The 14,615-nt window shown below is 43.7% G+C and overlaps 2 protein-coding genes and 1 long non-coding RNA gene across 4 annotated transcripts; 2 read left to right on the top strand and 1 right to left on the bottom strand.

Annotated features, from left to right (window-relative positions):
* Positions 1-1,558: 1,558 nt before the first annotated feature.
* LOC124300552 (gram-negative bacteria-binding protein 3-like) lies at positions 1,559-2,604 on the bottom strand. The gene is made up of 2 exons (XM_046754769.1): positions 2,242-2,604; positions 1,559-2,037 (listed from the first exon to the last, which is right to left on the bottom strand). Exons 1-2 carry the CDS (start codon positions 2,585-2,587, stop codon positions 1,784-1,786), a joined length of 600 nt encoding a protein of 199 aa, XP_046610725.1. The 5' UTR covers positions 2,588-2,604; the 3' UTR covers positions 1,559-1,783.
* A 1,720-nt stretch (positions 2,605-4,324) lies between these two features.
* On the top strand, positions 4,325-8,371 carry LOC124299653 (uncharacterized protein K02A2.6-like). Its single transcript, XM_046752921.1, has one exon. The coding sequence runs from the start codon at positions 4,325-4,327 to the stop codon at positions 8,369-8,371; it is 4,047 nt and encodes a 1,348-aa protein (XP_046608877.1).
* Positions 8,372-13,466: 5,095 nt separating this feature from the next.
* On the top strand, positions 13,467-14,236 carry LOC124300188 (uncharacterized). 2 transcript variants are annotated; one of them, XR_006907171.1, is made up of 3 exons: positions 13,467-13,539; positions 13,805-13,980; positions 14,111-14,236. It is a non-coding gene; the product is annotated as an uncharacterized LOC124300188 (long non-coding RNA). The 2 variants fall into 2 exon arrangements; XR_006907172.1 differs by having other exon boundaries at positions 13,805-13,990.
* The last annotated feature ends 379 nt before the right edge of the window (positions 14,237-14,615 follow it).

The following is a 14,615-nucleotide window of genomic DNA, read 5'->3' as shown; positions in this document are numbered from 1 at the left end:
TTGAGATAGCGATGAAAACGGCACTTTCCTGCCACGGAATTCCGAAAATTGAACATAACCCGCTATGCACGGATTAAACCTGTACACTTACGTCAAGGTGTTCCAAAACCCGGAATCCCCAGAGTGTAGAAGATGACGAATCTTCGTGGTCCGCATTCTTGAAGAGAGAGGCGCGCTTACCTCGGGGGGAATCTTCGCCGGAAGGCGAGAGCTCGGCGAGGGTGGAATCGGGGTAGAAGGGATGGTATACGCGAGAAGAAGCCTGTACACGGATCTCTTTCGGTATGCGGTGAGCAAGGAAGATTACCCGGTGACGTGGGCAAATATTGGCTCTTATTCGAGTCAGTTATACAACGGTTAAATACGTGCGGGTTTCCGGGGGCGGCGGCGCCGCACTGCGGTTACATGTAATCGAAAGGTATTCGTGCCGCCCCCGAGCTACGTGAGTGAGATGGTCGACTAGCACGGAGCGGAAGATGACGGGAGCGAAAATATTATGTGCATGGTACCGGGAGAGCTGAGTTATTTTCCGACAGAACGCGAGCCTCTTCCGCCGTGCAGGTAGACGTGGACAAATTGAAGCGGAAACGGATGGCGGATGTCGATCAGTGACGTCGGTTTTTTGCTCCTTCTGTTCCTCGCGCTCCTCCATGCATTTGTCGTTCACGGCGTCTCGCCTTGTCGAATTTAACGAAACGAGCTGCTGCCGCCGCTGTCGCTGTTGCATCGGGACCGCGCACTCTTCGGCACGATTCTTGTTTATGCGAAATTGCTGCGCAATGCAGAGACGGAGTCGAAGTCTGCACGGATCGGACGGCGGGGTGGGAGAGGGGCTGTTTATGGTGGTGCGCAAATTGAATTCCGCTTCAGTCTCCTTCTTGTTGTCGCACCTCGTCAATCATTGATTAAAATTCTCTCAGAACGAGCTGCTCTGTTGTACCGAATACCGGATGATACATAGCTTACCTGTGAATCGGGAAATTGGACGGTCCATCACTCGCCCGACGTTGATTGGCCCTCAGGCCCCGTTGTTGCCTGCTGGCTGAACGTTCGGAGGAAGCGAGCCGCATGCGACTTGCAGTTTAATTCCACTTAATGTTATGAGAAAGTCTTGAGACAGTATTAATTCGATACGGTATTCTGTTTCATGCTGACTCCCAGAGAAAGAGAAATGAGAGAGAGCGTGAGAGGGTTCCTTGGAGCGCGTACGTCAAAGTTCTTACCTTTCATCTCCGCTTCAATATTTCTCAGCCGAACTCAAAAAGCTCAAAGCCAAGACAGAGTTAGTACCCAGTCGTCACTCGAAACCCCTCATCAGCTCAACGAGAGAGGAGTTGGCGTATCGCAACTCCGAATACACAGTCAAGTATTTCCTACCAATATGCCTAATTGAGTTACGGGCTTTTCATCCCCATGACGACCAGTAGTATTACGATATATTTACGTACGTGTTCTCTGGTTCTCAAATCGACGTAAATAGTTAAAAAAGAAAACGCACTTACGGCGGCAGTCAAGATGTACGAAATTTCACATTATTCGATATTAAAAATGACATTTATAAATGTTCAATTCATTTTATTCTTTTGGGCAGTAAAATAGTTACAAAAAATTACACATTCGAGGAGTAATTAAGGAAATGAATAATATGCAACAATATGTTGGTGAGCCCTGTAAAGCATATCACGGTGCTCGTTCCAAAAGGGTTTACACTTTTATACGTCCTTTTGGCATCAGTATCGCGACATTTCAATTTTTCGTGACTTCAGATCACAATCGGTGATTCTTACATAGAAAAGATGTACACGTCTTCATCTCCCGATTGAGGTTGTCCATTGTTTGAGTCACCGGTATTCTGAGAAGGTTTCGCGGGTACGTGAAATTCTTGATGAAATTTCTCGTATCCAATTCCATTGACACGTACGTGGGTCCAGAAGTATAGAGTATCTCCTGGATTCAACGAGGCCGTTGGATTAGTGTAGCTCCATCGTCCGTTTTTCTTTGAAACGATGTCGACGGAAAAGGTTCCGGCTTCGTTGCCTAAGAAAAATGTACACATTTCATTAACAAAAACTATTCGACGGTGAATAATGTCCACGCTTCAATGCACGTTTGTTAAAAACCACCCTCAATCTGACGGTGAGTGGCAAGATGTTCTGCGGAACAGTCGAACACACTGACTCAGCTTTTATAATTCTGAATTATACGTAACTCTGTTCTAGACTAGACGTCGTGCATACTTACCTTCCATTTCCTGGTTGATGTTACCATGGAAAGCAAACAGCTGAACGCCAGGCGAGTCCGGAATTGATACGCGAAATCCGTAAGGGTTCAATACTTCAACAAGAGGCGTGGGCGTATCGTAACTGTCAACGTTTACGATAATGCCCGTAACCAATACCACCATCAGGGCAAACCCTTTGGTCCCCATGGTGATCGGCTGGATCGTCGAACTGAGATGATGAGCAGCAGGAATCGAAAGCCGAGCTCTGGCTGATTCGTAGTTCGTCGAACAGAGCGTGGATAACTTATCCCTGGTACACAGATCACTGCGACTCGGTTGGTCGCTGGTAATGATCACTTCTGGCATCTATCACGCCACAGAGACGCAATCAATTCGTAAAACCGGATTACTAATCTTCTCTGTTTACTAACCAACTGTTTATCGACGTTACTTTTAAAATCAAAGGTCAAGTCGCCCGATATGAATTTGTGACAAGGCTCGTTAAGTCGTTAAGCGAGCTAGCAGAAAATACGCTGCCTCTAACTCGCGATTAAATATATCTCGACGCGGGAATCAATCTCTACTCAGCAATCAGGTTTTGTGGCGATTTTTCAATAGAGCTCCAATCAAGTTCATTAGGAATGCAAATTGTCTATGAATATGAATTAAATTTATTTTTCAACTCGCACTGCCTCGAAAGTGGTCAAGGTTATAAACTAGCATGAGAGTTGGAAATTGTGACTTTTGAATGAGATCATACCAAGAGACACATTGGTATAATGCACTTAAAATGCTGGATAACAATGAGGCAGTGAAATGGCGCAGTCGACGTGGAAGACTTGATGTAATATCTTCGTCGTTTTTTGATAACTCGGCTGTAAGGAACGATATCGCGATTCGTGGAAATGCAGTGAAAACGGTAAGCAGAAATCAAGCGAATTCATCGAGTTCAACAGGTCAGATGAACAACAGACTATGAAGAAACAGCATTTATTTCATATTTATTATAAGCAGGTTAATAGCCGAGCGTCGGATTAAATGGCTGTCTCTTCCGGCCGGTAAAAAGCAGGCACTATCTGATGTAATCCTTACTTGGCACTCTTCCGGAAATACGGTTAGGCCAAGGGTTGCACAGCTGGCTTCGCTATTCTGCAACAGCTATATAATCCAGTCTCGTCGAATAAGTACCGGGAGTTTGGTCCCGTCGCGGATCATTTAGCTAATTTCGTGACCATCGTTTACCACAGTTCACAACCAGATAGTTTATACTGATGCCAGCGGAGGATTTTGGGCGTCTTGAGTAACGGATATTCCTGAAAGATTCGGGGGGATGTAACATGACATGTATCGATTACGTTGTCCGCTGGAATTATATGAGTATCTTGTGACGAGCTATAACTTTTATTATGCAAGAATATTTATGAATTTATGCTAACAACAAACTAGCTTGGAATTTAATTCCTTAACCGCTATTTCTCCAGTCAATTATACAGTAAATTTACAAAGAAATAGGGCAAGGGTTTGCAGTGAGATAAGCCTGGACAAAACTTGGAATTTTCAAACCCAAATACCACGAACCCAAATACTGTTGTCAAAAGAGTAGAACTATGAGGGTGTTAGGTATGTATTGATAGCGTTTAGAATTGTATGTGTATAGAATGTGTGTGTGTGAGTATGTGTGGGCAGGGGCGTGCGGGCAGCGCGGCAACGCGAGCGCGGTAAGACGGATTATGGCTGTCGTGCTCGACACATCAGAATAAATCTATGATATCTTTGAGATTCGCACTTTGTTACATATATCCTCCTCTCCTGCATCGGCCATATTTTGCACATACACAACAAACTGGCGACGAGGATCAACATTTTCTTTATATTTTCGGTGTCAAAAACTTGAAATTTAACGGTGTTTAGTGCTCCAAAAAGTTTTTTGTTTGTTGCTGTGTGTGTTTTCGCAAGCGCTCGTGAGTGCGGAAAGTTCATCTCAATCTCTCCAATATTGATTTGTTCAAATCTTTCGCGAAGCTTGGAGGCGGAAGCACTAGCGAAAGCGAAAGTGATTGTGAGAGTGAGACCGAAAGTAAACCTTTTGCATCGGTCACTGAAATGTCAGCACCACAGCAACCTGCCCCAGCAGCCGGAGCGGCAACCGGAGTAGCAGTTACGACTTCAAATGCATTACATATCACACCGTTTATCCCGGGGGAGACGTCTTGGGCTCGTTGGTTGAACAGATTCGAGGGCGCTTTAAAAATTATGAAAATCGAAAATTCAGATAAAGTAGTGTATCTGCTCCATTTCGTCGGCGATACAGCTTATAATGCTTTGTGTGATACTTTTGGTGAAACGCAAGTCGATCAGAAGTCCTACGCCGAACTTGCGGCTAAGTTAAAAGAATTGTACGCTCCTCCGGTGTTAGAAATCGCCGAAAACTTCAAATTTAATTCGCGCAAACAGCTACCTGGTGAAAGTATTCAAGAATTTGCAACGGCTTTGACAAAAATGAGCGCCAACTGTGGATTCGGCGCTCACACATCAAAAGCCCTACGTAACCAGTTTGTGTTTGGCCTTGCTACGCCTCGTATACAAAGCAGGCTTATTGAAACCAAAGATCTCACCTTCGAATCTGCCCTCTCTACGGCTCTCACAATGGATACTTGCGACCGTGAAACGTCTTGTATACGTGACAGTGCGTCAGCCGTTAATTACCTTAATGCTCAAAAGAAGAGATCTGACGCATCGAAAAAGAAAAAAATTGCAAACTCTGCTCCAAAACAGCAAGTTCCTCCGGTGGATTTCACTAAGCCCTACTGTTTCAGGTGTGGAAATCCAAACCACAAAGCCTTCACTTGCAGACTACCTACGTCTACAGTTTGCCTTTCTTGCCAGAAACCTGGACATCTATCCAGAGTTTGCAAATCTAAATTTAATCAAGTACACCAGGTTGAAAATACCGAGTACACTGATGAGGATTACTACGGCGTGGAGATCGTGGACATTCAAATAGTGGATTCTGAGGACGTCAACTGCCTGGCCCTCCGTGAAAAGTTCATCAAGCAATTCATCGTCAATAACCAGAAGGTCGAGTTCGAGTTAGACAGCGGTGCAGCGGTCTCACTGATGTGGCTCGAAGACGCAAAGAAGCTTTTCCCAAGATCCCGGTTGCAGCGCGCCTCAATACAATTGGTCACGTACTGTAAAACCAATCTTAATGTACGCGGTCTTATTAAAGTCATTGTAACGTTTGAAAACACTAAATTCAACTTAGACTTGTATCTTACTGATGTAAACCGCCCTCCGTTATGCGGTCGCGAATGGATACATAGTTTCATAAAAATGCATGGCGCGCAAAGCCTATTTACACCTATACTACAAGTTAATGCCAAAGAAATTTCCAGTTTCGATAAAACTGCGTTTACCAAAGAATTGTCCGTTAAATACAAGAATGTAGTTCGGCAAGATTTTTCCCCTATTATAGGACTGGGGCTTGTCTCGCTAAAACTCAAACCCGACGCCAAGCCAGTGTTCTACAAGGCTCGGAACGTGCCCTTCCGCCTCGTCGAGCCAGTCGACTCAGCCCTGGATAACTGGGAATCTTACGACATACTTGAACCGGTGCCCGCCTCTCTCTACGCAACTCCTATCGTCCCAATACTGAAGAAGGATGGAGATGTCCGCATCTGTGGCGATTACAGTGTCACCATTAATCCTCAACTCATCATCAACGACTGCCACATGCCTACTACAGACGAAATGTTCATGGATCTGGCGGGTTGTATCTGTTTCGCCCGCATCGACTGCTCTTGGGCCTACATTCACATGCCTGTCGATGAGGCTACGGCGGACCTTCTTACCATCAACACGCCCCGCGGATTGTATAGGGTAAAACGCATGTTATTTGGTATAGCTGCTGCGCCAGCTATTTGGCAGGAAAGAATGAATTTCCTTTTCCGCTCTATAAAAGGCGTTTGCGTCTTCCAGGATGATTTGAGGTTGGCTGCCAAAACTCTCCCCGAGTTAATTGCTCTAATTCATGTAGTGTTAAAAATTTTCGATGAGCACAATATTAAAATTAATCTACGTAAATGTTCCTTCTGCGACTTGGAAATTTGTTTTTGCGGTCACGTTATTAATGCTCAAGGTATACACAAAGATCCTGCCAAATTCGAGGCAGTCACTGATATGCCCCAACCTCAAAACATCTCTGAATTGCGTACATTTATCGGCATGGTGATGTATTATAATCGCTTCATCAAAAATGCAAGTACTGTACTAGCTCCGTTATACAATCTGTTGAAAGAAAACTCTAATTTCTCTTGGACAAAAGAATGTCAAGATGCTTTCGAATCCATCAAACTCGCCTTTACTAAAGATACTTGCTTGACATTCTTTGACCCAAAGAAACCGCTTATTCTTGCGACCGATGCAAGTCCTGTCGGGGTCGGTGCTGTCATTTCCCATAGCTTCGAGGATGGTACCGAAAGGCCTATTCAATTCGCTTCTCAAAAATTAAACAAAGTTCAGCAAAAGTACAGCCAAATCGATCGTGAAGCCTATGCCATTGTTTTCGGTGTTAAAAAATTTTATCAGTACCTATACGGTCACAAATTTACTCTCATTTGCGACAACCGTCCTCTTGTACAAATCTTCAGCCCAAATAAACCCCTACCAGCGTACAGCGCCATGCGCATGCAACATTATGCTATTTTCCTACGCGGGTTTTTCTACGATATCAAGTATCGCAGGTCGGAATCTAATAGTAATGCTGACTGCCTTTCGAGACTACCTCTAGCTATGGAGGGTGACACGCCTCACACCTTAGATGTTATAGAAGTCTATCACGCGCAGACCCTACATATAATGTCTGTTGACGTCTTCGATATGCGAGAACTTGTAAAAAATGATGCGAAAATTCAATCGGTCATCGAAAATTTGCGTGCTGGTAAAAATTTATCTCCCAAAGACACCTGGAATGTCGACCCCAGAGAATTCTCTGTTGAAGATAATCTTTTATTCAAGTCCGATAGAATTGTCATTCCAAAAAAGCTCCAACAGAGAATTCTTGAGGAACTGCACGTCGGCCATTTCGGCATCGTGAAAATGAAAAGTTTAGCGCGAGGCCATTGCTGGTGGTCCAATATTGACAAAGATATCGAGAACTTGGTTCAATCTTGCGAGTCTTGCTTGCGCAACCGAAATAACCCAGCAAAAGTGCCTATTCATTTGTGGGAACCTGCCACCAGACCATTTGAGCGAATACATATTGATTTTGCAGGCCCCTTCATGGGCGCAATCCTGTTCATTCTTGTAGATGCCTACTCCAAATGGCCAGAAATCCGCGTTGTCAAAAACATGTTAGCCTCAACTACCATAGATGTTTGTACCGATATCTTCGCTCAATTCGGCTTTCCGGAAGTACTCGTTTCTGACAACGGCGGCACTTACATTTCTTCAGAATTCGAATCATTCCTAAAACTACACGGTATTGCTCATAAATTCTCTGCACCCCACCATCCCGCTTCAAATGGTCAGGCTGAAAGGTTCGTTCAAATGATCAAATTTGCTTTAAAAAAAGTCGACGATAAAAAGAATGTGAATGCTAGTCTAAGGAAAATATTAATCCAATACAGAAACACACCGCATAGCACTACCGGTAAAACTCCAGCAGAACTATTTTTAGGGCGTAAGATAAGATGTAAACTGGATTTGTTGAAGCCAGTAGTAGCCAAAGAACAAGCTACCAATGTAAAAGCTTGTAAATTTTCTATAAATCAAAGAGTACTAGTCCGTAATTACACTAAAAATAATAAATGGGTCTTCGGTAGGATTCTAGAACACAGGGGCAATCTGTTATTCAAAATTAAATTAGACGACGGAAGAATCTGGATTAGGCATGCTAATCAAATCTCTGCTATAAAAGGTACCTTGAAACAATGTAATGACTACGACTACTTCGTACCTGTATCGGAGCACGTTTCTCTGTACGAACCTAACAATGCCTCCGCAAGCGTGCCCACGACAAACGCAACTATTGTAATTAACGAGCCAGATGCTTCATCTGATGATGCAAGCAATTCTAGACCTAAGCGTAAAACTAAAGGCCCTACCCGATTCCCGGATTCTGAAAATTACTTTGGTGATAAAAGCTCCTAAAGCTTTCCTTTCTCACAGGGGGAAGTGTTAGGTATGTATTGATAGCGTTTAGAATTGTATGTGTATAGAATGTGTGTGTGTGAGTATGTGTGGGCAGGGGCGTGCGGGCAGCGCGGCAACGCGAGCGCGGTAAGACGGATTATGGCTGTCGTGCTCGACACATCAGAATAAATCTATGATATCTTTGAGATTCGCACTTTGTTACATATATCCTCCTCTCCTGCATCGGCCATATTTTGCACATACACAACAGAGGGGACAGAATTAAATCCGGGGATGATGAATTCTGCCACATCGATATCTACCTCACGTTTCGTAACATGTTAAGTAGTAAAAGTAAGAACGAATCGTACACAATTACAGATGCAGGAACGAAGTGAACTGACGCGCGGTGCCATCCGCAGACGTCGTAAGGTCGGAACGTCGGGCGTGCAGGATTACGGAGGAAGAAAGAGCAATCGAGGGAGAAAAAGAGAGAGAGAGAGCCATATATCTTGATAAATTGAATACAAAGAGGAGAGGCTGTAGCGAGAAGAGAATGCAATCTGTTTTAGAGTCCAGGAGTAAAGGCAGTCGGCGAATCTGGTTGGAGAAAACTCAGAATGATGGCGAGTCTGGCGTCGTCGAGACGAGGACAGCGGGAAGAGTAGGACCACGAAACCGATATTACTTGGAGGAATTTATAGCGAGGTATTTAGAATAAAATTCCTTCGAGCAAGGCCGTTACTTCCACTGTGACAACCGTCGCCCCTCTCGTCGCTTCCCCTGCAACGACGAAGAGTGCAGATCCTCGAGCCGAATCCGGCCTGTAGGGCCATTGCGATATTCGCGGTAGCTTCGGGATATTTGCATACGTGACGTGGTTCGTTGCAACTCGTTGGAATGAGAGTAATTACTTCCGGTGAACGAGGGGTGGCCGCCTCTGAAATCACACGTGAGAACGAGGGTTCCGATTCACGCCGCAGAGACGAGGGAAAAAAATACAGAATGGATAAGCATGTGATCAGAATTTTTACGATGTAACCACAGATCGTCGTACCCACCGCAATTTGAAATGCAAAAGAGCCCTCTGAGGCGGTACTACGTGATATTGTAGCCTTATGAAAAGAACTCAAGTCTCCGTACGTTGGCAAATTTTCTTTTCACTAATTATTATTCCTCCGGCTCCAGGTGAGGATCGTTTTCTCGGTTACGTTTCCGTCCGGTTTCCAGTCACGTATTTTCTTCCCCACGTCGTTTATAAAAATAAACCAAGGTTGCGCCGCGTGTTTGTTCAGCGATCACCAGACTGGGTTGTTTTAATATGAGAATAAAGCACCGTGCACCGTGCTCTGGGTATTTGCTCTGTTCTGCACCAGCGCGAAGGGAACCCGTTGGACCCCATGCAATGTTGATTTTCATTATAAAATGAACAGCTCGTTCCTCGGCCGCAGACGAGAACGGACTTGGATGTACAATCTCCGGTCTCCGCGGCTGCAAACACTGGAACTATACCTCTGAACTGCTTTTCTACCTTTTTCCTCGTTCCATGATAAAATGTTTACAATTCATGTATATTTAACGCGAAACCGTCGGTCCACCGAGCTCAGAGGGCCGGGAACATTGACCCGGATTTGAATTTCCCGTGCGCGCCTATTTCGAACGGTTTCAAGTTCCAGGGCGAGAAAAGCGACGTCCCGTTTTAAGGAAGCCAACGGAGGGGTTGAGCGGGAGAGGGAACGACGGAATCCCCGACGGGATGTAGATCACTCTGAGATAAACTTTCAAGTGAGTACAACGAAGCTTCGCAGAGCTTGCCCTCCCCCCTAGTTTGTATCTCGCGAGGTTCCCGTTCACCCCTTGCGCGAGGGGATCCAGGTGATCCGGAGACGGCTTTTCGAATACACGAATTTTACTTTTATCCTAGCTAAGTCGGGGGCGGCGCGTGACACTGGCGCTAAATCTGCGAGCCTGTTTATCAATCCTCGAGGGATGCGAACGGGGGAATCCGGGTGAATGACGAGCGAGGAACTTCCGACTGAGACTCGACAAGGCTCAAATAATTCAGTCCCGCGGCGATTGATCACCGCTTGATTGATTTGCCCTCTGGGCTGATTCCCACTCCGGCGATACGTAGAACGATATCTCGCCGGGTCGTGCGAGAGCCGTGGAGGGTTGGAGACGCGAGAAAGAAGCGAGAGGATTAAAAAGGCGGCAAACAAAAACAGGGCGGGGGCGAAACTGTGATAAATAACAATCGGAGAAAAGTAACGAATGGTCGAAGATATTGGAAACGAGAAAGAGATTCTCAGGGGCTTTACACCTCCGTTTTCTTAAACCTGCGAATGCACTTTTTTGCCACTTTCTCAGCTCCCCGGGCAGATCCAGTCTCGGGGAGTTGATGGACGGTACAAACGGCGCGTATTTCTGCAAAAACAAAATCGAGCTAAGTCGAGAAATAATAATTGCTGGGACAGGCGCCGCGGTCTTATTACGTCCCTGTTATTAAGATCGCGCGAAAAGGGGTAATAGAATAGGGTGTAACGATAATAGCTGTCAATTCCGATGCGCAACTCGTTTTCTCCCACGCTTTCCATTCGCTTCTTCTCTAGCTACCGCTGCCCCTGCCCGGTTCTTATGACTCCTTAATGTCACTGCAGGGACCTGATACAAATCGCCAACAGCTGACGTTTGCATCGTAAAGGGGCTACGCTGAGCCTAATTTACAACTAACGCGTAGATAACTAGCCCCGGATCAAGTCATGCACGAACTGCGGTTCAGGAATGTATTTATACGTATAGAATAAATTAGCTGCATGAACAAAAAATCTCCGCATGAGACTTAATGAGAAATTATGAAAAACTGTAAGAGGAATCGGTGAAACTCGGCAAATGAGCTTTTCCGTTTCTTTTACGCAGGCTGCCACCTCAAGCTTCGGCTGTCAAACGCGTCTTACTGAGGTCATTTAGCCGATATCAATCTTGTTTGGGCTAAGCAGGTCTCAAATAGTTTTTTTATAGGTTCAGAAAGGCTTGGCAAACTTGCTTAATTTTTAAGTGACTGACGACTGATACGACTCATCTTGACAACGTAATTTCAACTCTCCAAGCGACACGGGAGATTTTGAAATATCATGACCCGTTTCCAGTAAATTGGCACCCCTGTTTTGCAGGCGAAAATATTACTGCGTTAGGATCCTACTGATCAATAGGGTTCAATTATTTTCCGCTTGCACGGTTAGGCACTGCTAATTTTCACCGTTTCCTCCCGGTATAAACTGCAGTCATGAAAACTTTCTAGAAGTTGGGTACCGTGCTGTTCCGCTATTAACGTAGCTCGTTTACTGAAGAATATAAAGACAGTTACCTTGATGGTCTTTGGTGTGACAACCAAATATCGTCGTGCGCTTCCGCTCCCTGAGATGTTCCAACGGTAAAGTTCAGAAATCATTGCAGAACATCAGAGAGTTGCCGATCTCGACATGATGCTGGCTGCATTCACCTTCCGAGTAACACAGTCTTTGCAATGGTAAGCCCAAGCTAGTACTTAGCCTGTGTGTACTTACCGACTTGTCGGCGATGCAAGAAATTAATAATGAGAACAAATTTCTTCCAAAATTCGTAACAAAACAGTGATTTTACTAAAGTATAGGTACCCGAGAGAAGAATTCATACATAGATCATAAATAATAATAGATCGGATGTCATAATGATGCAGAGATCAAAAAGTATATATGTTTATGTAGTCCTAGTACGATATTATTATATATGATCCATTTACGATTAATACGTGATGCATACTATAAATTTTATAATTTTCCAGAAGACAAACTAGATTATCTACAATAATACGGCTATAATATGAAAATAGAAGAATTATGCATTTCGAAAAGGGATTCTATTCGACACGCGTTCGATGTATTCCATAACATTAGTATTCATAATTATTCCAATAACGTTTCATTTGCTCTCTCGATCTTGAATTTCCGTAGGCATGGAATCGAAACGCTGTTTTAGCTAGTCGCAAGTGAAGAATCTACGTTGGGTAGAGAAGTAGAATTGTTTTTCGAAAAATGTTCATATGGAAAAAAACTCAAAGTAACTGTAATACATCACGGATGCGCTAATTTTGATCCAGATGAAATGGATGCTCCGTATATGAGACAGTATTTAACGCAGTGTCCTGATTTGAAGACCTAAAAAGGTGATTGTCGGCGATTTTTTTTCTTGATAGGGAAAAGATAGAACGAAGCTTCTTAAATCTTCGAGTGTATTCTGACACACATTTGAAAGGTACGATCAAAAATTGTTTTCATATAACTGTCGCACAACGGCAACGTTATGAGCTGACCTGTTAACTGAAGAATATATCTTTAGTCAACGGCTGACCATCGAAGGGCCTAGCCGCTTGAATCGGCAGATAACGTGCATATTTCTTGTCTGTCATGTGAAAACTAGAATCATTATAAATTTTGTCATATCATACCTCATACATCACACATCATACATAGTATTAAAGTTCGAAACTAGAGTTTGGATGTTCGGATGTTCGTATGTTCAGAAAGTGACGTCACCCCAAATTTTTTTTTCTCTTGACGTCATCAATCTATAGTAATCGGCTAGCCAAATTCCTCAGTCTGGAAACAACCGCGCAGTAGAGCGAACGGATGAGAATCGCGCTCCGCAGATTTGGAGTACCGGGTTCTCTACCTTCAGCGACAAGCGCTCCGTGGTTCCTGCGCTCCATGTCCGCTACCTGATGAAACTCGACTTTCAGGACCAGCGCATTTGATAGCAATTGTAATTATATTTTATCTGAAATTTATTAAACTTGTCATGCTGACAATATATTATTTCAATTCATTTACCGCGCAAGCCCAAATTGAGTAGGTACCAATGCGCTAATAAAATTTCTATAATTTCTTATAATTTGCTCACAATCTTCTTGGTGAAATGTGTCAAAATAGAAGTTATATTAAACCGTACACAATATTTTTGATGTGTTCTAATACTAAAAATATTCATTAGTATTCGAGGTATAACCCGAGGTGGTTAGCGGTTGTCGTGGGAGGTGGTTGGCGGTGGTTGGAGGTGGTTAGGGGTGGTTGCGGGTGATCGAAGTGGACGAGGAGGAGGACGAGGATGACGAGGAGAACAAGGTGGGCGAGGAGAACGATGATTTGTGCACGGTGAATATAACGTTTTTATAATGTTTAATGGCAATTGTAATTATATTTTACCTCAAATTTTTCAACTTGTTGTGCTTACAATAAATTATTTCAATTCATATTTTGCAAAAGCCCAAATTCAGTAGCTATCAATGCGCTAATAAATTTTCAATAATTTTTTATAATTTTCTCATAATTTTGGTCAAATCTGTGAATGAAATAATGATATTAATCCTTACACAATATTCTTCATGTGTTCTAATTTTTACTAAAACTATTTTTTTAGTATTCGAGGTAAAGCCCGAGGGGGTAGGCGGCGATAGAAGGTGGTCGGAGGAGAAGGAGAAGGCGAATTGGATGACGAAGAGGACGAAGAGGACTAAGACGAAGAGGAGTACTGGGATGAGAAGATGGAGGAGTAGGACGAGGTGGACGAGAAGAACAGAGGTGGTCGGAAGTAGTGTAAGTAGGAGTAGGTACCTATACTTTAATTAAATCACTGTTTTGCTACGAAATTTGAAAGATATTTATTTTCATTATTAATTTCTTGTATCGCCAAAAAGTCGTTAAGTACACTGTAACGATATTCTAGATTCAAAATGCCCGCGAAGTTTTGCTGGACACAGCCATCCCGATCCAGGCGTCAGGTGGGAGAAACGGTTGAACGTTTTGAAGACTCTGCGGAAAGACGCCAACCCGTACGGCCCGACAATTATAACCCGACAATTATAATACTCCGCAGAAGTCGAAAACCAAGTCAATTTTAAGATTTTCCAGTTCACTGAATTTTCGATGTCGTTACGATCCCTGCTGTTCTCATCTCCCATCTCAACGTCAATAAATGACGCAACCTGAAGGTGAACACAAGATTTCTAAGCATCCATCAAACGAGAGTGGAGAAGAGTATAATACCTGGATTGGCAAGTGATTCATCTGGTGCAACGGTATTCGACGACAAAGACAAGGGACCAGTTAATTTTAAAGTCTTGTGTATTGAAGGCGTATTTTTAAATTGTGTGAACGTTTGGATGTGTGAATGAATAACGTTTGATCTTTTTTTTTATGTGTACACTTCTGTTTTTACCATTTACCAATCT

The sequence above is a fragment of the Neodiprion virginianus genome, chromosome 3 (assembly GCF_021901495.1).
Source record: "Neodiprion virginianus isolate iyNeoVirg1 chromosome 3, iyNeoVirg1.1, whole genome shotgun sequence".
NCBI lineage: Eukaryota > Metazoa > Arthropoda > Insecta > Hymenoptera > Diprionidae > Neodiprion > Neodiprion virginianus.
The sequence above is the reverse complement of the archived record's forward strand: the minus strand, read 5'-3'. Positions and strand labels throughout refer to the sequence as shown.

Coding starts and splice junctions, on each gene's coding strand:
- LOC124300552 (XM_046754769.1), bottom strand. CDS start 2,587: ATGCCAGAAGTGATCATTACCAGCGACCAACCGAGTCGCAGTGATCTG. Junction 2,038..2,241: donor CATCAACCAGGAAATGGAAG/GTAAGTATGCAC, acceptor CATTTTTCTTAG/GCAACGAAGCCGGAACCTTT.
- LOC124299653 (XM_046752921.1), top strand. CDS start 4,325: ATGTCAGCACCACAGCAACCTGCCCCAGCAGCCGGAGCGGCAACCGGA.